Below are 22,184 nucleotides of genomic sequence, written 5' to 3'. Positions count from 1 at the left end.
ACACAGTAATCATGGAAGCAGACAGATCATGTCAGTGTCACCATGTTACTAACAGTACTCTTCTTACCCAGATAAGGCAGAAACTGCTGTACCAGCATGTAGGTAACAGAAAAACAAACCCAAAACAAACTCAGTAAATATCATACCTGACCAAACTCATTTCAAATAGCCATTTTACTTTGTGCACTGCTGACAAATTAAAGAGAAACCACTGTCCCCTTCTCAAACATGGTTAACTGGCTGGATGGATGAATAAAAGACAGCAGGTCAAAAGTCAGAAAAGGAATTAAGGATATAATCAGCAGGAGATACTGGTGAGCAGGAATGGAGCAAACCAGTGTCACAGATCAAACACAGTTTAAGGAAAATATAATAAGTACACTTCTCAGATTTATATCTTCGTTTTTATCATATGATCCGCTTAGTTTTCTAGCAGATTCTGCAAATGAGTAACTCCAAATACATACTAGCCATACATCAAGTAACAACAAATATTGACAGAGAAGAATGTTGGGGAGGGCCAACTTCCTGCTTTTTGTCACGTATCTGTTCCTGTCAAGAGGTCAATTAGAGGATGCATCCAAAAAGCCATAGCTGTAAAATAAATGAAAGTGTAACATTTGCAAAAACGTTTGCTGCCTTTCTTAATGAAAGCATATACGCATAGTTGTATGGGAAAATTATACTGCCTTTACTGCACATTTTCTAAATCAATAACTATGAAAATGAATGCTACATATACATATTTTTTTCATTTTTTTCCCCTGAAATGGAACAGTGCACTTCTGTTTCATAAAATAGGGTTCCCAGGACTTGTATCAGAAAGTGCTTGTGCATGTGTGTATCTCACACACACACACACACACACACACACACACACACACACACACACACACACACACACACACACACCTTACCTCTAATTACATCCAGCGAGCATCCATCTTCGTCTAAATAAAATCCCAGCTCGCGAACATCTTCTAAATAAATAATCCAGCCAGTGTCTTCAAACTCCTTTCCTCGAGCGTCTTCTCTGCTAATTAAATAGATCCAGCCAGCAAAATCCTTTCCGGCTCTTCTTTGCTAACTAAATAGATCCATCATCCAGCCAGCGAAAACATTTCCAGCTCTGGTGATTGCCGCTCGCAAAAGCATTTGAACCAGAGCCGGAAATATGTGGTACGTGATAAGTACGAGTGCGAGCTGAAGTCCGACAGGCTGGTGGAGCTGACGTCATCGCGCAAGTGATGACGTCAGCTCACAAAGTGCAAAAATTTAAAAAATAAAAAAACAGCGCAAATAAATCGGAATTGAAGGGGTGCCACTCTGGAATCATGGCACCCCTTTATCTGGACCCCAAAACTCAGTAAAAAATGAGTAATTCAGGACAGTTGAGAGGTCTGCTCAGAACCTGAACCTTGGGTGCAGGTAGCAAGAGCCTGAATTTCCTGCCCACCACCACTTGTGAAAAGTGTTCAGATTTTTTCCTCATATTTTTGTTCTGTTCCTTATAAAATCTGTGGTTTTCTGGAGTTTGAATTCACTAAATAATGACAGACATTTGAATTTCAGACTTCATATTCTTCAGAAAGTACATGGTAACACAACAAATTTTATTCTAGCAATTTTCTAAGTTTATAAGATCAGTATTTGAAATTTGTCACTATTTTTGGGGCTGCTTTCCCCCATTATTTACTTTGTCCAGGTTTTTTGTGCTAAGAGGTTGAGAGCTATCATGAAAACTGAATTCACTGAATATGTTTGGGGGCTGTATTCCCCCCTAACTGGCTTTGTCCAAGTGTTTTGTGCTAACAGGTTGAGGGCTTTGGTGAGAACTGAATTCACCAAATGATAGCTATTTAAGTTTCAGTCTTCTTGTCGTTCAAGAAACAGCTGATTTGGCATAGTGGTATGTTGCTCTGTAGGGCACAGGGTCCTGGGTTCAGGACGTGGCAGTGAAATACATGGGGGTAGCACAGCATTTTATTCTAGCAACTTTCCAAGATTATACAAGCAGTGTTTAAAATGTGTCCCTGGTTTTTGGGATTTTGCCCCCCCCCCAATAAATTTTGGCTTTTTCCAGATTTCTTGTGCTCATGTGCAACAGAGTTGAGAGAGACAGTTCAGTGAATTTTACAAGGAGCTAAGAGCTTCAGGGTAAGATAAGTTTAGTGCTACTTATGCTGAATCTGCTTGCATTGTTAATAGCACAGCTGGTAGTGTACTTACTTTCGATGCAGAAGGCTGTGGGTTCTACTCCCACAGTATGTAGATGCATTGCTGATACTGTACTGTGTTGTACTTTTAAAGGAGGTGGATGCTGCAGTCCTGAGAATGTCCTCTTTGGCAGAGATACATAGTAACTATGAACCTGTTATCAATTTGCTATCCATTTCCTATTGCAATATTACTAGCTTATCTTTTTTTAATGTAGCACGAGCAATTTATTCCTCAGGGTCAACAGGCACTTTATTTGTAGATGAAACAATGAAATATAAAGTTATTTGCTAGCAGCCACCTCTTCATTAGTTACAGATCTCTTTAGTATGGAATTATTTAGATGACTTTACTTCTCTAGAGATTGTGCATATTTACTGATACTGGTGTATTGTAGATGTTTGAGTAGACATTTATGATGGAAATGTTCTGAATTGGGCAGCTTTGTCATTATTGGTGCATGCATTTTGTTCATTGTTTACTGGAAAAATGTTCAAAACAACAAATTTAAAATGCCCTCTAACAACTGTACTGTATTATACAAGGAATATAATTTAATACAATCAGGAACAGAAGGTGTGTCAAAGAACACATGTGTATTTCGTGTGCAAGGGGCCTATGATTTGAAAACAGCCCAAAGTTAATCTTTATCTGCCACTGGCCAGATGTATTTTCTTTGAATGTGGGTTTCAGTGCTGTTTCAATGAGTGTGAGTTTCAAGGACATAGAAGTTTTAATGCTAAGTCTATTTTCATTGTGAGACTGCATTGCTTTGTTTAGCAGATGTCTATTAGTTTTCTACTGTAAAATGTAAAATAAAACTTTTAAATGAAATCCAAATCATTGTGGAAGTAAATCAGTATGCACATTACAGTGTTTATGGTAAATGTATGGTAAATGGGGTGAAATAGCCAAGTAATGGGACATTGGAATGGCTGCAGGGGGGGAGGCCCAATTTGACCATGATTTTGTCAGATAGCCCCGGCTGAACTATACCTCTCAACTCTCCAGATTTTCACAGAATGAATAGATTTTTTGCTTCTTATTTTTTGTTTGTTCCTCATAAAATGTGTAGTTTTCTGGCAAATCATTTAGGAATGAAGTCATTAAGTAATGACAGACATTGAATTTCAGACTTCATACCCTTCAGAAAATTGCATGCTAAAGCAAGACCTGTTATTCTATCAACTGTTTAAGTTTATACAAGAGCAATTTTAGTACTGTCTGTGTTCCCCCGGTATATTTGGCCTTGTCCATATTTCCTGCATTAAGATATTGAATAAAAATAAATAGCAAATAAATCGCTTTATATAATTGGGTATATCCAAACCTCTCAACTGTCCCCGACTTTGGCTCAAAATGTTGCTCTCCCCTTAATAATCCCTCTGCAAAATGGCAGTTTTGGAAGAAAATGTGGAGGGTTTACAATTAATAAATAATTGTAATGATCAGAGTTATAGATTGCTTTTATTTCAGAAATGCATGTGGATTCTCTTATTTTGTCAGCTGCTCAACTTAACGGTACTAATATTAAAAAAGTGTCCCTTCTTTGACAGGTTCCCAGCTGTATTGTGTGGCTGTTTTATATTTTTGCATCACATTTTTGGTCCGTTTTTCATAAAATTCTGTTTTCTGGCAAATTAGTGGCAAATCATAAAAGATTGGCATTAGAAAGTAATGACAGAGATTTCATTTTCAGATTTCATACCCTTCAGAAGATTCATACTAATGCAAGACCTACTTTTCTATTATCTTTCTAAGTTTACAAGAGCAATATTTAAAAATTGTCCTTATTTTTGAGCCTTTGTCCCACTATTATTTATGGGTTTGTCCAGATTTTTTGCTCTGAGGTTGAGAGGTATGACAAATGTGTCAGGCCCATCACCGTCAGCCAGAGACATTTCAAGTTGTGACATACTTGTTGCACCCCACTCCCCATGTAGTGACTCTGGATGTGTCCAAGCAAAGCAAGGAGCAGTTATGAAGTATAAGTGTGACGGGTATCCCCCCATCCAAGGTAGACACAAGTACTACAGTGGCTTTTCATCTGTCCTTGATTTTATAGAATGTTCTGGATTTCTGTCATATTTTTATACTGTTGATTTATGCTTATTATTCAGAAAATGCATGTTGTTGCAGTGCCTGTTGCTCTGTGTTTAAGTAGCAATGCTTTAATGACCATCAGGTAAGCTTGTCTGAGATTGTAAGATGCAAATAAGCATACTGTTAAAGATTTATCAACTTTAAAAGCCTTTTTGTTGTTGCCATACAGAGAATATTTACATAACTAGATAATGTACAAGTCTTGGGTATTGAAATGCAAATGACAGTATTTGTAATAAAGGACAGGATTACAGCATTTTCAGAAGCTCAATAAATTTGTGGGAGACTTGCAGTCATCTTTGCAGGCTTTACCAGTAAACTAAACAGAATGCCAGTCTATCATGTGTGGTCCATCCTTTAAGCAATTTATCTTGTGCTTGTTTCTTGTTTGCTGTTCATTTTTTACTTTTATCATGTTTTCCCCATGAAACAAGTAGATATTTGTTGTCAGCCAGCAGGTCATTTTTGGGTAAGAAACATTTTTACAAGTGGGGTATCACAGAGATTGATACTTTCAACATGTTACTTGGTACTTTTATAAAGCTGAATATAAATTATAATTAGAACTGCAGTGCAAAGAGAGGTGGTTTGAGATGAGTGCTGCTTGTTTTTTTATGCTTGATTTTGACAGGCATTCCAGTAATGTATTTAAAAAATAATGTATTTTTCATGCCAAACAACCTTTTTGTTTCTATCTAAATATTAAATAAGCTGTCATGTACCCAATCCACTGAAGTATTTTTTTCTTCTACACTTGATTTTGTCTTGATTGGACTTTCATAATGATGGGTTGGCATCCAGGGCATCATATTTAATTAAAGTCCCAGTTTTTGTGGTTTTGAGCATAGCTCTGCCCCTTTCTAGTTGGCCGCACCCCTTCCCATTGGCCCCACCCATTCAACTGTCTCCTGCAGCCCCCCCCCCCCTTTGATTTGAAGTCACCAGCCACCACTGGTAATACCTTAACCCCCCTGTAGTTGTTGAATCTATTTCCATTTATAAAACCTAGTAGTATTAGTGTTATTAGTTTCAGCCTGAGTTTGGAATCTCTAGAACTGCTTTTGGGATTCATTGGGGGAGACATTTAGACACCACTCGATCTAAATGAGCATTCTTTCATTTCACTCCCTGAGTTTGTAGAGTTAAATCATTAGGATATTTATAGTAAACTCTGTGAAGTAGCAACTCCAAACAATATGATCTTATTTTTTTATGTTTCTCATACAGAACTCTAAATGTTCACGGTGAGTTCTTAGAGTTCCAGTAACGTTCTTTCCACCCTGTTATATTATGCTTGAAGATCCCGTGGTTACTGATGTAAATACGGCCTTCTTTTCCAGTTAATCTGTAGTATCATTTAGGAAGACTCTGAAGTTATGCAGTACACTGAGCTCCTGAACTTGGTTTCTTATTTTGGTAGCATTTTTTGCTGTAACTAAACTAGAGAATTCCAAACGGGGCACGAAGAGTGATTTACATAGTTTCAGAGATTCATAATGTCATAGATTATTTCAAACCTGTTGACTAAGGCCCAAGGTGACCCACAAACTAGCCAGCTGGTATAAATTTGATCCTATTTTTGTAGTCATCCTTGCTTACTTTAAGTCTCTGAAGGATAGAAGAAAGTAAAATGTAAAAGGTAAGGCTGTTCCAAAGTATATGTATTAATTTAGAAATAAACTTTAACTGCAATGCTAAGGTTGTGTGATTTCATACTCTGATGACTATACACCTGTTTTACAGCCAATGACTCGGACAGAGCTTGATCTTTCAGTGCCTTAAATGCTAAACATAGTAGAGCCCTATGTAGCTGTACTGTCTCCATTCAACAATTCTCCTGGTGAAAAAGCTTTGGACAAACTGTGTCCTGATGAGCATAGTTTTAAAAGAAATGAAATGGAAATCCATATTCTATGACAGATCTCAGCATATCCCCATAGATAAGTATGAGGACATCTGTTTACAGCCTGGTGAGCTATTCCATACATTTTTGGTGACATTACATTAGTAAGTGTCAAACGTTAGTTTTATAGAAACATGGATGTCATGATATTTGCAAGTGTCTCTTTTTATTATAAAATAACAATATTGTGAGTTATTAGAGTTATTACAGACAAACTGCATTCTTCATTTTTTCCAGGTAGTTAAATTTAATGCGAAGGAGAATACCCACTTGTTTATATTTGTAGTGCCAGACTTTGCTTATTGTTGTAGTCCGGAAATAGTAATCACTAAAGTGCAGGTTTCTTTCTACAGAGATGTGATCCCTGAAATTAGAGCCATCTGCATGGAAGAATTAGGTATATGGATGAAATTGCACACTGGATACTTCTTAAATGATAACTACCTCAAATATGTTGGTTGGATGCTCTATGATAAGGTATGTTTTACCTGTCTGTTTGTAGATCTTCAATGTTCTTTTTACATTTTTTTACTAATTTCATTAATTTGAATTGCAATGCAGTATCGTCTGTTCACATGTACAGACCATCATGCAGCCACTTGATAAGTTATGAGGTTTTTGTGGCTTCAGATTAGAGGCCTTAAGGGATTCCTTTACATCTTATTTGCAGGCCCCTTTAAAATAACAGAACAGCCATGGAAGTGTCATTGAGGTGCCATATTAATATATATTAGTGCCTAAGTTCTTTAAGTAAATAATAGTAATATTCAGTTTCCAAAGCTTGTGACTACTTCACTTGGATTGCTTGTCAAAGATGAGGGCTTTAGTCTTTAAGTCACATTGCTGTCTTAAATAATAATAATAATAATAATAATATACTGAGTATGAATGACCGTAGGCATGTATGGTGTTGAAGGCCTTGATAAGGTCCAGATAGGCTGTGTGGACCGCTTTACCCTTGTCTGCAGCTCTGGAGACTGATTCAAAGAAGTCATTCAGGTTCAGGAGACAGGATCGGCCCTTCATGAACCCAAACTGGGTGGGGTCCAGTGTTTGAAGGTTGCCAATGTCTTTAAGTTCCATGATAATACGTTCCATGGCCTTGCAGATCAGGTTCATCAGACTGATGGGGCGGTAGTTCCCAGGATCCAAGGTGGATCCCCCCTTGTGGAGTGGGATATCTGTAGCTGTGCACCACTCAGTGGGCACGAAGCCTGAGGTGAGGCTGTGATTAAACATGACACTTAGGTGAGGTGCCAGTTCATTTTTTAGTTTATGTAGTACACAGCCTGGGATGTCGTCTGGGCCCATGGATGCTGTATTCTTAGCATTGGAGAGTGCAGTTTTTACCTGTGTGGCCGTTATTACCGGAATTTGGCAATCTTTCAGTATTGAGATGGGCCCTTTAGAGGGTGAGAGGGGGGGTGAAGTTGGCACTGAATCGATCTGCCAAGATATTGGCAATATCCTTGGGATCAGTATATTTAATGCCATTCTGTTGTAGCTCAGAGTAGATCTGAGCATTGCCATTTAGATTCTTGACATAGCTATATAATGCCTTGTGGTTGTCTTTGGAATCTTTGGCAATTTTATTTTCATAACTAGCTTTGGAGGACTTTATGAGGGATCTCAGTTTTTACTGAGGCTGGTAAGGAAGTTTTTTGCATCCTGGTATTTTCCTCTTTTCTGCAGCAGTTTCTTCCTTTTGTTGTAAAGTTTGCTTATGGCAAGGGATCACCATTTTGGCTTCCTTTTTTTTTTTTGAGGGGTGCGTCTTGGTTCTATTTGGTATGGCACGATTCATGCACGAGTGGATGTGCTCATACAGTGCCTTAGTGTAGGATTCAGCAGTCTAACTTTCAGTTCCTGTCTGCATGGTTGTCATGAAGTTTGTCACTTCTGACTTGAGTATCATGAAGTTGGCTTTGGAGAAGTTTTTTATGGAGGTTTCCTTACTGGGGGGTGGGGGAGGGATGTGGATATCAAGGGTGATTAGCTTAGGGTCAGACCTGACCAATGAGGGGGGTGATGACCATAATTGTGCAGCATCGATTTCCCATGTTGGTAATGACCAGGTCTAGGATATTGGAGCCCCTGGTGGGACTATGGATTAGTTGATCCAGGGCATTGGAATTTATGAATTCCAAGAACCATTGGGCAAAGGTGTTGATACACAAATAGTTTTCCTGGTTAATGGCAGGGTAGTTGAAATCACCCAGTATTAGGGTGTTTGGTTGTATCTTAATATTTCCAGTATGTTTAGAAAGGTGTAGTGAGAAACTTGGGGCATGTTGGGGGATCTGTAGCAAGCTACAATTTGGATTGCAGTCTTACCTAGTGTTAGTTGCACCTGGAGAATTTCAGACGCATTGTGTTGGGCAACTAGCCTGGTGGTGTGAATATGGCCACTCCTCCACCTTTAATGTTTCGGTCCTGGTTTGGTGGCTGAAAAGTGTGGTAAGAGTTGGAGCCTGGTATTGCAGGGGTGCTCTCTGGAGCCTTGAACCAGGTCTCAGTTACTGCACAGATATCAATGTTCTCCGTTTTTAGGAGTGCCTTGGGAGAGTGCATTTTGAGGTTTATTTATTTTATTTTTTATATTTATTTTTATTTTATATTTGTTAACTGGGCTAGTCTAGCTGGATACATATCCTTTTTCAGTAGAGGCCCGAGGAGAAAAGCTCCAACATAAATGGTAAATCACAAGTTTAAACTTCTATCTTTGAGTAGCATTACCTTCAGATTTTGCATGCTTGTACCTGTTACGGTGGTGGTTTTGTCCTTTGAACTTTGACTAAAAAAGGCGCTATGGGGGTGGCAAGAGCCTTAGCCTGTAACCTAAATCCCAGGGGCAACAGGTGCAGACCATCTCTGGCAAAGCATCGTGGTCTGTTGATCATGTCGTCCCAGGCAGACAGATATTGGATCGCCCTTTGAATGACACCAGAAGCTTAGCGTTGAAGTCAATCATTTTGTCGTTATAATGTGGTATAATTCTGGGCGAAGGCAGGATGCTACTCAGGGCTAGGGTCATACCTGCCTGGGCCACATGATCCGAGAGCTCTTCTATGACTCTTCTCATGTAGTCCAGGGAGGTACGTCTTAAGTCATTCACTCCAACATGGACAATGACAGAGTCATATTTGTACTTGTTGTGGAGTGACTTCAGTGCATGCATTATGTGGTGGATCCTGGCACCCGACAGGCAGCTGACTGTAATTTTCTCCTTGTTCAGCCTAGTGAGTGGGACTGTTTGCAGCTACAGGTGTGTTGGCATGGTTTGGAATCTATAATGTTTGCAGCTGAGATTATGTCGCTATGGTTTATTTTCATTTATATAAATGTAACATGCTCCATGTCATACATGATAATTTAATAAAGATGTTTCTTGTTTAAAAAAAGGGAAGAAAAGAAAGAGGGAAGACATGGAAGTGTGCTGTAAAATGCTTTGACATTTGAAATTTGCATTTCAAGTAATAGACATGATTGAAAGAACAGGAAGAAGTACTTTCCTACTTTTAATATGTTCTGCAGAATTTCTGCTACAACTTGACATTTTCTAAGATGTATAAAAACAAAAATATGTTTTAACAAAATTTGCATATTGTTGAATCAAAACATGAAATGATCTATTTGTGGTATTCCTGAAATGAAAACAGTTGCTAAAGTGAAATTTGAAAATTCACCAGAAGAATTAAGACAATGTGTGCACGTTGTTGGCTAGAAATGCTGAATGTTAGCAAATATCTTTAATTTAAACTAAGTACAGGTGCAGAATCAAGAGTACTGAGGTGCAGAGGTACTGAAAGAACTTGAACCCATTGTTAACAAATACTGGCCACCAGATGAAGCCATTGGGCTATAAAGATGTTGACATGAATACAAACCTAGGAGATTACTTGTCCTTTTTTCAAACTGGAAGTTCGGAAACACTTGAAGAAAATTCTCATAGTGTTCAGGTTGGTTTGACTATTAATGCGCTAGGAATGGAAGAATGAATTGACAGTGTAAAGCCAAACCGTGCATATACACGGAATTAGTCACACAGCCAAAGAAACATCTCAGATGTTTTGTCGAACCATATCGCAGTGATATCCTGCATGACCATTCAAATTACTTAAAGGCTTAGGACTTATGCAAGTAGATCACCACATACAAGTGAAACCTGATGCTAAGCTGGTAATGCATGCTCCTAGGAAACCATTAGTGCCCTTCAGAAGTAACATGGAAAAAGAATGAAAGCCAGTATAATACTTTGGTGTCATTAAGAAGCATGTACAACCATCACAATGGGTGAATTGTTTGGTTAGCACAGTGAAGAAAGACAGGATCTGCATTTATATTCACCTGGCAGATTTTAATAAATTGATTAAAAGAGAACATTTTCAATTGCTTTCAAACTGGGGAAGTGGTGCCAAGAATGCCAAATGACTGAGACTTATCTCACTGAACTATGCAAAGTATGTGTCCCAGCCAGGTATTTCCCTAACCTTGAGCAGCATACCACCCTCACCTAGAATGATGCCACAGTATAAACAAAAAAAGATTGATTTCAGTAATTGGCTCACTGTTTGGTGTCATTCAAATGGGATCCAGTTCCTGTCAGATTGGGAAACTGTTTTCGACAAACCTCGCTGCTTTGCCAGAGATGGTTTGCACCTGGCACCTCTAGCCTTTCGACTCCTGGCAAAGGCTGTTGCCCCCCCCATATTGTCGTTTTAGGCAAGGTCTCAAAAACAACATTACTGACGTGAAATTAAATAATCAGAACAAAATAAAGGTCATGCTGCTAAATGCTAGGAGCTTAAACCAAAAATTGCACTCCCTGGAAGCACTTCTATCACTAGAAGATATAGATGTCTGTGCAGTCACAGAAACCTGGTTCAGGGCCTCAGAGAGTACCCCGACCTTGCAAGACTACAATGCCTTCCATACCTTTAAACTTCAAAATGAACTTGTGAGAACCAAAGTAGGCAATGTTTCAGTCTATATTAGAGATAAATTCACCTCCCTTCTAGTTAGAATGGACAACTTCATCGAGTTACTCCAGGTCCAGGTTATGGTGGGTAAGACCCCCATTCAAGTCATAGCCAGTTATATATCCCCCTCCATGGGTCACAACACCCATGAAGCCTATTTGTCCAAACTGGAGGCAAGTCATATTTTACCAGACACACTGGTTATGGAGGATTTCAGTTATCCCACAATCAGCTGGGAAACCTACACTAGCCCTAACTTGCTAGTGAAAAAGTTCCTTGACTTTGTTAATTCAGATGCCCTGGAACAAATTGTCCGTACCTCGGCAAGGGGAACAAACATTCTGGATCTGGTCCTCACCAACATGTCAAATAGATGCACTGTCACAAATGTAGGACCCTCATTAGTTAAAACTGACCACATATCAGTCACCTTCGAGCTATCAGTAACACCACAACTCACAAAGGGTGAAATCAGACTAAATACCTTCACCAAGGCAAACTATACCCTCCAAGGTGAAGGTATAAATGCAGCATTCTAAGCCTCACCCGAAGCTGGATGTGGTAACTACCGTGAAGCTTACACTAAAACTGTGTACAGTCACTTGCATAAGTGTATACACTTGGTCATACCAGAAAAAATCAAAGCCAGAGCCCTAAGTAAAAACAAGGTGCCGTTATGGACATCCAGTATCAACAAACTTTACAATAAAAGCAAAAAGTTGCTGTCCAAGAAAACAAAGGCAAGGCCCCAACACTGGAAAAGCACCCACCTCAGCCTCAACAAGCAAAAAAGACAACTTGTCAAATCCTCCAAGGGCTCCTTTGAGAGAAACTTAGCAAGTACAGGCAAGGATAACCATAAGTCCTTTTTCAGCTATGTACATAACCTAAAAGGTGGGACCTAAACATGTGCAGAACTAGTGGCCAACAGTATCGCACACACTGACCCCACAGAGATAGCAAACCTGCTAGCAGATAGGTTTGGTGAAAATTTCACTCCCGTATCCCCGCCTAACTTACAACAAACCTACCCTTGTACTACCCCCTACATATCTGAAGAGCAGGTCCTCAAAGGCTTGTCCAAGGCAAAAAACACAGCCTCTGTGGGACCAAACAATATCCCAGACTGTCTTCTGAACAGGCTAAAACATGAACTAGCATCACCACTAAGTATCCTTTTCAATCATAGCCTAACCACAAGCTTTGTTCCTGCGGAATGGCAAATGGCAACATTTATTCCCCTCCTCATAAGTGGCCTAGCAACAAACCCAGGGAATTACAGACCCATAAGCCTGACCAGCCTCATCTGTAATGCCATGAATGTATCACTATGGACATCATAAATAAAGACACAGGTGACTTCCAAACCCTGGATCCTATCCAATTTAGCTCCGTGAAGGGCAGATCCTGCCTATTAAATCTGATGGACTTCTTTGAAAATGTGACCAAGGCCATGACGAGGGCAGATCTGTGCACACAGCATATCTCAACCTGGCAAAGGCTTTTGACACAATCCCACATTCAGGCATTACCAGTAAACTTAGTAAACTGAATATAGACCCCTTTGTTGTAAGATGGGTTGCCAACTGGCTCACAAACTGAATGCACACTATCAAAGTGGGCGACTCTGAATCAGCCAGCAAACCTGTTACCAGTGGGGTGCCACAGGGGTCAGTGCTGGGCCCCCTTACTGTTTGGTATATATTTCTCAGACATTCAGGTCAAAACTAAGGGGTTGTGGTTGACCATTTTGCAGACAACTGCAAACTAGGTGCAATCAATGAATCCTCAAATGATGCCCGTATACTCCAGGAGGGTCTCACACAGACCAACGACTAGTGTATTATTCTTGGTCTCAAACTGAATGTAAAGAAATGCGTCATCATTCTCTTTGGCACAAACAGTGTACCCTCACACTATCAAATCAACAACAATACCCTAAGTACCCATGAAATAGTAAGAGACCTGGGATCACAAGTTGACTGTATCCTTAACTTTGACCACCATGTGTCTACTGTAGTAAGGAAACCTTTCTACATAGCATACTTGATTAGTGAAGGCATCGCCTCAAGAGCAAAAAAAGTTATAATCCCCCTATACTTGGCACTTATCTGGCCCATAATTGATTATAATGCCCCATTTGACATGTACCGTATTAAGCACCTGCAACAATTAGAGACCTCAGAGATTTCTAACAAAGAAGATCGATGGGCTCCAGCATGTGCGTTACACAGACCAACTAAAGTCTGTGTCACTATACTCCGTATCATATAGACTTCTTAGGGGAGACTTATGCCTGACCTACAGAACAATCCAAGACGAAAACCTAATGAACTTGCTGCATATATCCGTAAGTCAAATAGGATGAGGGCTACCCATTCCACAGACCTAAATATGGCCTGTGACTTAAATAGGACATGCTGGAGGGGCAGATTTATCTCCCAGCGACTGCCACATGTTTGGAATGGCTACCAATTCATGTGAAACAGAGCACCTCTGTGATACTGTTCAAGTGGAACCTGGACGGGTGAATGGAGCACTGTAAATTTCTGCTGGGGATAGAGCCCACAACCCTCGTGGACATGGGCAGTCATCACGAAATGCAGTCTTGGGTATTGACTAGCATTTCTGTGTATTACATTGGGATGAAATGGCTAGGCTTAAAATGACCTACGGATTGATAGCCTAGTAATCTATGATCCTAGATTTTCTTCAGTAATAACCTGAATTCCTGGCAGATAAATCTAAATGAAGAAAGCCCCATATTGCACATTTGTAATTCCCTGTAAAGAAAGTACCAATTCAAATATTTTAAAACAACAAAAGTTTTAAAAAAATCACTTTAATCACCAACAACCTGTAAAAGTATCCCTCTATTACATTGGCTAATACAGCCTTTTAGAGAAAAATAATCACACTAAGCCAACCCTGTAAATATGTGCAGAACTTTTTTTTTTAAGATCAGGATATAACAGTAACAGTGTTAGAGAACTAACTTATTTTTTTCCTGACACATTACATATTTGTATTTGATAACAGATTTTGTGGGCAAAACAGGCATGATCATGGAGGCATCATTTTAAAATTAATTAATTCACATGGGTTTTCATTCATTTTGTTGGTGATTACAGGTATGGCTGCAATTTATTGTTTGATCTGGTCAGGCAACTGATTTTAGTTTTTCTAATGGGTTAAAGATAATTGGTTTACATTTTCCTTTACTTACAGAGCAAGAATGAAACGCTGACCTGAACAAAAGTCATCAGTAAGAAAGAAATTCTGTATTATTTTTCTTTCGAGGAGGAAATAAATTATGTTCCCAGGTTTAATGTTCAAAGCTAATCAAATAATGCCCCACTCTGCTGAGAAGACAGGTGCTTAACACAGTGCAGGAATCCTATTTGGGAATAGTTCAGCACAAAGAATCTTCAAGATTTGTAGTGTAATGGTCAGGAGAGTTTACTTAGCTTGAACAAGTAATACAGAAATGTGCCATTTTTGATGCACACCATTACCACAGCCCAGGAGAAGAGATTTAACTTGATGAGCTCCACAATAGTGGAGGGAAGGATGGAGGGTGACAGAAACAGAAGAGGAAAGTAAGTGTTAGTCAGTAGACAAAAGTTGCAAAAGAAACAAAACACAGAAAATAAAAGGACAAGAGTGACTCATAATATGGCTGGGTTTTCAGTGCAAGGGTTCTGTGTAGGAAGATGGATTGCTGCATGCAGTAGTGCAGAAGGGGAGAGTGAATATTGCTGGCATCATAAAATCAAGAGGTGATGACAAGCGGTTTGGATACGGAAGTGGTTGTTGCTTTTTGGGAATGGTACAAAAGCGGAAGATTGGGTGGAGTAGCCACTAGTTGTGAGGTCATAGAGGAGGAAGAACTGTAAACCAGGAGTGGGGCAACAGTAGAGTCAGAGTCATAAGCTAGGTTAAGTATTCTGTCAGTTAATGTAGAGGTGGGATGGGAGTGGATAGAATGTTATATGGAATCATCCACAAGGCACACAATTAGAGGATGATAGACCTGGAAGACAATGAAGGGATTCAGTAGGAGAAATTAGTTAATAGTCATGCAATCCGATTCTGCCAGGACCAGACTAGGAGATTCTGAGCTACATGGTAGAAGGAGGGCAGAACTGACTGAGGTCTTGGAACATGAGAGATTCAGCCAACTGGTTCAGGACTCTACTCTGAAGATTAGAATTCTGGACACAATTCTAATCAGTGCAGAATATCATGGATACCTAACTGAAGTCACCAGTAGCCAACAATGACCATGTGTGGTTTGGTATATGAGTGAAAGTCAGTAGTATGGAATTTTAGAAGACTGGGTTATGTTGTGCTGGGGGATGTGGCCAAGGATAAGTTAAGGGATTGGAATTGAATTGAGACTGTAAGCAAGATATGGGAATTGGATGTGGATGGAGTACTCAAAGGTGTGGACAAGACTGTGAAGTACAGAAAAAAGGGTAAAAGGATGAAGGCCATTGAGGCTAAGTAGGAATGTGAAGCTAAAACTTCACACAAAAGATAGAAGCTACAGGAGGTGAAAAAAGGGTAGGGAAGTGGAGGAAGGTCAGTTCAAGCAGGCTAGTCCAAAGGCCACACAGCTAGCAAGGGCAGCAAAGGATACATTTGAAAGGCATTTAGCAGAAGGGATCAAGAAGGAAAACAAGGACTTTAGGTATGTAGCAGAAAGAAGGGAGGGAGGGACAGAGCCACTCAGGCTGAACAAAGACAGGAGAAGACTGTGAATGCATAAGTGCCGAATGAATATTTTACTTAAGTCTGCAAGTAGGAAACAGTGGGAGGAGGGTGTCATGCTGGTTGGGAGAGAGGGCTGAATGGAGAGAGTAAACAAACACTAGAAAAGGGATGGAGGAAATTCAGAGGAAACTGTTTGTTCTTCGGATAAAGCACAAGGCAAGATAGGCTGCTTCTTTGAGTCCTCAGAAGTCTGCACAGTATGTCGGCAGGCACTCTGATGAAGATCTTCAACAGATTAGTGGCTGGTGCAGAAGTGGCTGATGACTGCAGGGCAGCAGTTGTGGCATACTTATAAAAGTGGAGCAGAAAAACAGCAATGGAACTATAGGCCTGTTAGCTTAACAAAAGTGGCATAGATATTCATTCAGAAAATCCTGAAGGAAATGGTGATAGGATCTTTAAAAGACAGCAGTCTCCAGGATGGCAGCCGGGCTGGGCTGCTGGCTAAAAGCGTAATTCTTATCCAGTTTTATGAGTGGGATACAGGAGAACTTTACAGTGAAGTTGTAGAAGATGTAGAGATTTCGGCAAGGCTTTTGACACTGTACCTCACAGAAGGGGTGGAGGTTAGGACCAAGAGTAGGGAGGTGAAGCACGGCCTGATTGAATGGAAGGATACAGAGGGCTGTGGTAAGACAGAGACAATGTTATGAATTATGTAAATGACTAGTGTAGTCCCATGCATCTGTCCTGGGTCAAGTATTCGTTAGTGGGTTTTCCAGACATATCTGTAGGAATAGACAGGCTCAACCTCTTTGCTGATGACACAAAAACAAGTGCAGCGGTAGAAGGAAGAGTATACCAAAATATTTGGAAAGTCTGAACAAATGTTCAGAAAGGTGGCAGTTGAGGCCCAGTGCAAATAAATTCAAAATACTGCACCTGGGCTACTGCTGCCCTACTGTGACATATCGGATTTGTGGACTGGGAGTGATGGCAAGATAGTAAGAAAAATTGTCAGAGGTGCTGGTCACATCTGACTTGGACCACCAGGAGTAGAATGAGAAGAAAGTGACAGCAGCAGACAGAATGCTAAGATATGTCTTTTGGGGGATAGATTCCATACGGTTAATGCTTCCACACTACAGGACCTTGGTCACATAACACCCTGAGTGCTCTGTGTAGTTCTGGAGACGATATAAGCAACAGGATATCAGGCTGCTGGAAGGAATTCATAGAAAAGCTACCAGAAAGATCCCTGGTATATAAAGAATGGAATATGGCAAGAAGCTAGAAGAGCCAGAGATATCAGCTGAAAACAATAGGGGAACATGATGTTGGTATACAAGATCATGACAGAGAGAGATATGAATAGGTCATCCTGCAAGGAAAAAAAAGGAGGAGCTTGATCTGAAGATTGTTGGGACTAACTACTACCTTGATTTATGAAAGCACTTTTTTACAGAGTAGACTGTGGTTCTATGGAGTGGAACACCAGAGTGACTGATGGAGAGGGAATCCACAGAAGCATTTAAGAAGGCATTGGACAGATAGAAACATGGCAGAGAAGGAAGTTAAAGAGAAGGCAGGGATGTAGGAAAGGTAGGATACTGAGGCACTTAAAGGGCCAACTAAATAGACATATTGTCTCCTTCTGATGCCAATGTAATGTAATGCAATATAAAGAATATCTTCATTAATATTAATTAATGAAAAACAGCAGCATGAAGGTGAAAACACGACAAGGAAAAAAAAAACGAACACCTTTTGCCTCATTGAAAGGTGCAAAATGTTGACTGAATAATGATCCAAATTGGTAAATAAAAAATGTTTAATTCCAATACAAACGTGTACAAAAATGAAAATTGGTCAAGCGCTGTCATCCAGCAACCCTGGACTTCATCAGAACCATTCAAACGTTTGAAAAATGTCATTGATAAATCATGAATACAACCAATGGGAATCATCAAAAGTATCAAAAAAAAAACATTGGTAATCAGCCATAAATCACGTTAATTAAAAAATATCAGGGATCAAAAAAGTTCCTCTTTTTTTATAAAAGCAAAGCCTTGTACTTTAAAAATGGCATAATAGAAATGTGGTCATTTAAACCAGGAGTGTGATCAGCATTTAACATAATTTGCCATTTGGTTTCTGTCCTCTCAAGAGCATTTGCCCAGTCACCGCCCCTGTAGTTCACAGCCACAGTTTCCAAAATGCAAAATAAAAACTGCACAACCCACACTACTGTCAAGATGTCTGTACAAGGCGTTGAAATTTTTGTGCTTAATAGCATACAGGTACTCATAGATCCTTCTACGAAGGGTCCTCTCTGTCTTACCAATATAAAACCTGTAACAGTCCTGACATATTGCCATATAGACACAACCCCTTGTTCCACAATTGCCCACAGTAGTTCTCAACCTCAAACCTAATTCACTAATGTGTAAAAGAGTTTCCTTAAAAATAAAATTACAGTAATTACAATGCCCACACGCTGTTGTACCTTTGTCAGAAATTTCTTTAACTAATTTGGGGTGTTCAGACAAGAACTTTAAATTGACACCAGTCTTAAAAACGAAATGTGGGTTGTTCCCCATAATATCCTGAAGTTCCTTATTTGATCTCAACAACACCCAGTTCCTACACATAATGTCCTTAATACTTTTATTGTGGTAACTGTGTGTTAAAACCATACTGTTTACTTATTCGTTGGAACTAGTTTTTACAATAGTTGGTTCTATAAGATTCCCTAACAAGGGCCTATACATAACACCCCAGTTTCCCTTAATAAATTCACAAATCTCAGAAACCAATTTTTCGGGATAACCTCTATCCTTAAATAAAATTTTCAGCAGTTCCACCTCACCAATGAAAATATTATAGGTTGAACACATTCTGGCCATTCTTATAAATTGGCCTTTAACAATATTTTTTTTCATATGGTGAGGGTGACAACTGTTGAATTCTAAATAATCATTAGAAAAAGTCGGTTTCCTATAAACAGAAGAAGAAAATTCTTTCAACCCAGTGTCTTTAATAATAGTTACGTCCAAGTAGTTAATTAGGTAAATTTAAAATAATCACAAATGTTATTAATGAATGCACTAAATTCTTCCCAATAATCAGCATCTTTCCATAAAATAAAAATATCGTCCAAGTACCTTAAGTACAAGGACCATTTATGTTGGAATTCTGTACTGAAAACATTCTTCTTTTCCCAACTGAACATAACTAAATTAGCAAACAAAGGAGCGCAACTGGAACCCATGGCTACCCCCTGGTTCTGTCTGAAATGCTCTCCTTCGAAACAAAAAAAGTTGTTTTTTAAAATCGTATCCATACATAAAATCACAAAATTTAATAGTGTATTGTTAAGTTTAGTTTTCCCCCTCAGAGCATCATAAAATAAGTCTAACCTTTCAGTGAGGCAAAAGGTGTTCATTTTTGTTTCCAATATTAATTAATGAAGTACTGTGGCCACTGTTTTGTTTTAGGGCAAGAGATGTGATCCACGACCAGCTGCCGTAAGACAGAATGACATTACTGTTTGATAGAATGAATCTTCCTATGTCCAATACAACAGAGAGAGAAGTAAAGACAGTAATATATGGTGTGAACATGCCATAGATATAATAAACAAAAATTGTTAATGTTTAAAAAAAATCATCATATACAACATGTTTGTCTTGTCTTAGGTTCATAGGTTGGTACTAAGCTATCAGCCCTAGGGCCTATACAAGCCTAGCCATAACAATTCCCTGGCTGTTTCTTCTCACAATAAACCCCCGAAAGTAACTGTAATAGTTTACAGGTGCAAGCGCCCATTTGTCACCTCACATACATAACTGCTTTAAAGTTTGAAATTAAATTGCCTTCAGTAATACTTTATTAAAGGCAGGTGCTTTAAAGTTCTAAATTAAATTGTTTCTGGTAAATACTCCTCACTGTAAGAATAACTGTTTTTAAGTTTTATAACTTTATAATATAACATGTCCTGCATAAGTGGTGGGCACACAAAAAAAACTAAGAAATAACTCACCAGGCAGCGGAAACTTGCGACTGAAGTATTTTAATATTCCACAGTGTAAAAAAGATTAGAGCTTTTGTCTAAAACATTTAGACTTCAGATAAAGTTGATAAAAACTTATAGAAAACTGTTGGATTAATGTATCATTAAATTAAAAACTAAAGTTCTTCAAAATGGCTTAGTATAATTTACACTGCTAGAGGAAATTAGTTGCTAGGGAAAAAGCTGTCTTTTGTTTACTTGGCGTAGGCTTTCATTTTTAATAGACCTATAATACTAATGATGCCATTTAAACCCGGTGGAGTCATGGCATTAAGGAAAATTTCCACCACAGTTCTCTTAGTTCTAAAATGATCCAGGAGCCACCCCTTGGACTACGTTCCACTTTCTCCAGAATGGTAAAGTTAAAGTTATGATCAGTGAAGCTAGACAAGTGCTTGTATAACAAATTGGTGTTTTTTTCTTTTTTTACCTCATAGATATGTTCATAATTGCACTGTTTGAACTTCTGTTCAGTTTTTCCAATATAAAAGGCAGGGCATTGTTTGCATAGAGCAATAGGGACAAGCCCTTGGGTATGACAGTTATGACGGCCTTTGAGAAAGTAGCCTTTAACAATGTAATAAAAGACCGTTTGCATTAACTGTACAGTTAAAGGTTATGGGCACCATTCATAAACAGATTTCACAAAGGAGGAAGACTGGTATTCCCCTAGAACAGCATAACAAAGCCGTGTGCGATTCTTAAACCAATGTACACCATGGTTTAAGACATGCCACACACTTCCTTTCCCCCTTCCCGCTTCCTCCATTATGTAGGCTTTATGTTCCATGCAAGGACTACGTATGTAAGCTAAACCTGTATTGATTGTATGCAGTTCATGAAGCCAGCACAATTGGAGTATGGACTGGTCCCAGTGGGGTAAGCTATATGACTTTAGCCATTTACCATAGAATGTTAAAACATTTCACAGCACAGCAGTTTGCCCGTTTTCTCCTAATAAATAGCTCAATAGGTAGTGTATAGCAACATATTAGCTCCATCAAAAAAACCCCAAAAAAACTCCATTGCACTGGAGGGGGAAAAAGCTCTGTTGTGCTGGAGAAAAATCTGTATCACCAGTGGAGTTTCCTAATATGCAAGAAAGCCTGCTACCTTTCTCAAACATGACCCCACACCACCCAGACAGTTATGATTACGAGCCAGTGGAAGCTTGCACAACAACAGATCCCTCCAACCACAGTTTGGTAATGAGCCAAGCTCTTCTGGCATGCCTAATGAATGGAATATCTTTGTGATTCTTGCATAGTCTTGACAGTGCAGCAATGAAAGACAATCCTTAGATGCCCATAGTAGCCAGTAGTCAGATTTAAAGGAAGTGTCCACCAATTATGTTTTCCTAGGGATGCAAATGTGGGGAAACCACACCTGATCATCTAGGTTAATTTAATTTAAAAAAGGGAAGCTGCTTGTACTGTCATAGTTCTAGATGCAGTGCCACAATGTTTAATAATAACGCCCTGATTTCCAGAATTCATCCATCTGTGGTACTAGGAGGGCAGCAAGAGAACTGAAACTAATAACGCCCTGATTTCCAGAATTCATCCATCTGTGGTACTAGGAGGGCAGCAAGAGAACTGAAACTAACAATGATAATGCACTGCTTGCAAATGAGTTACTGCATTTAGTTGCTTTGCAGGTTTATTTATTTGTTTATGACCATGAGTTGATCCAAAGAGCAGCACAGTCTTTGGATGCCTTATTACAGGCTCATCACTCACATTACAGCCAGTCCAGGTTAATAAAATCTGTGCTGAGGGGTGTCCACCTCCACTAGGTTCACTTGCATTGCACAACAGCAGAAGCCACAAGAAAAATTGGGTATTAAACTAGATGAAAGCTTCCCTGATTTTCTGACAGCAGACAACTACATAGGGAATTGCTAGTTGTGATGAAAGAGGACAGTAATCTTACTTTAGTGTCTGGTCCCCTTCTTGAAAACTACTCACAGGAGTAACTAGGACATACTGTTGCAAAGGGAGGGAAATAAAGAGTTTCTTCTGTTTTGTTTTCCTGTAGCAGTTATGTTTTGGGGATTTAACCATTTCTTTGAGATATAATACAGAAAATGTATTTTGTCACAAAGTGTTCATGGCTTGTCAGATATTCCCATTAAACGTGTTAAGGAGAGGAGATGAGATAAAACTGGTGATGTATAATCAATCTGCAGGAATGT

General features: G+C 39.2%; 1 protein-coding gene across 3 annotated transcripts in view; it reads left to right on the top strand.

Moving 5' to 3' along the window:
• The window catches only part of LOC122802711 (cohesin subunit SA-2-like), a 1,740,876-nt gene that overhangs the window by 517,059 nt on the left and 1,201,633 nt on the right, over positions 1-22,184 (top strand). For all 3 annotated transcript variants that reach the window (XM_044072465.1, XM_044072464.1, XM_044072463.1), the window contains exon 11: positions 6,577-6,700. In XM_044072465.1, coding sequence (XP_043928400.1) covers positions 6,577-6,700 — 124 coding nt within the window. The remainder of the gene's footprint in view (positions 1-6,576; positions 6,701-22,184) is intronic.

Source organism: Protopterus annectens, chromosome 5.part0 (assembly GCF_019279795.1).
Source record: "Protopterus annectens isolate FY-2018-M chromosome 5.part0, PAN1.0, whole genome shotgun sequence".
Classification (NCBI taxonomy): Eukaryota; Metazoa; Chordata; order Ceratodontiformes; family Protopteridae; genus Protopterus; species Protopterus annectens.
Note: the sequence above shows the minus strand (reverse complement) of the source record. Positions and strands in the feature narration are given on the sequence as shown.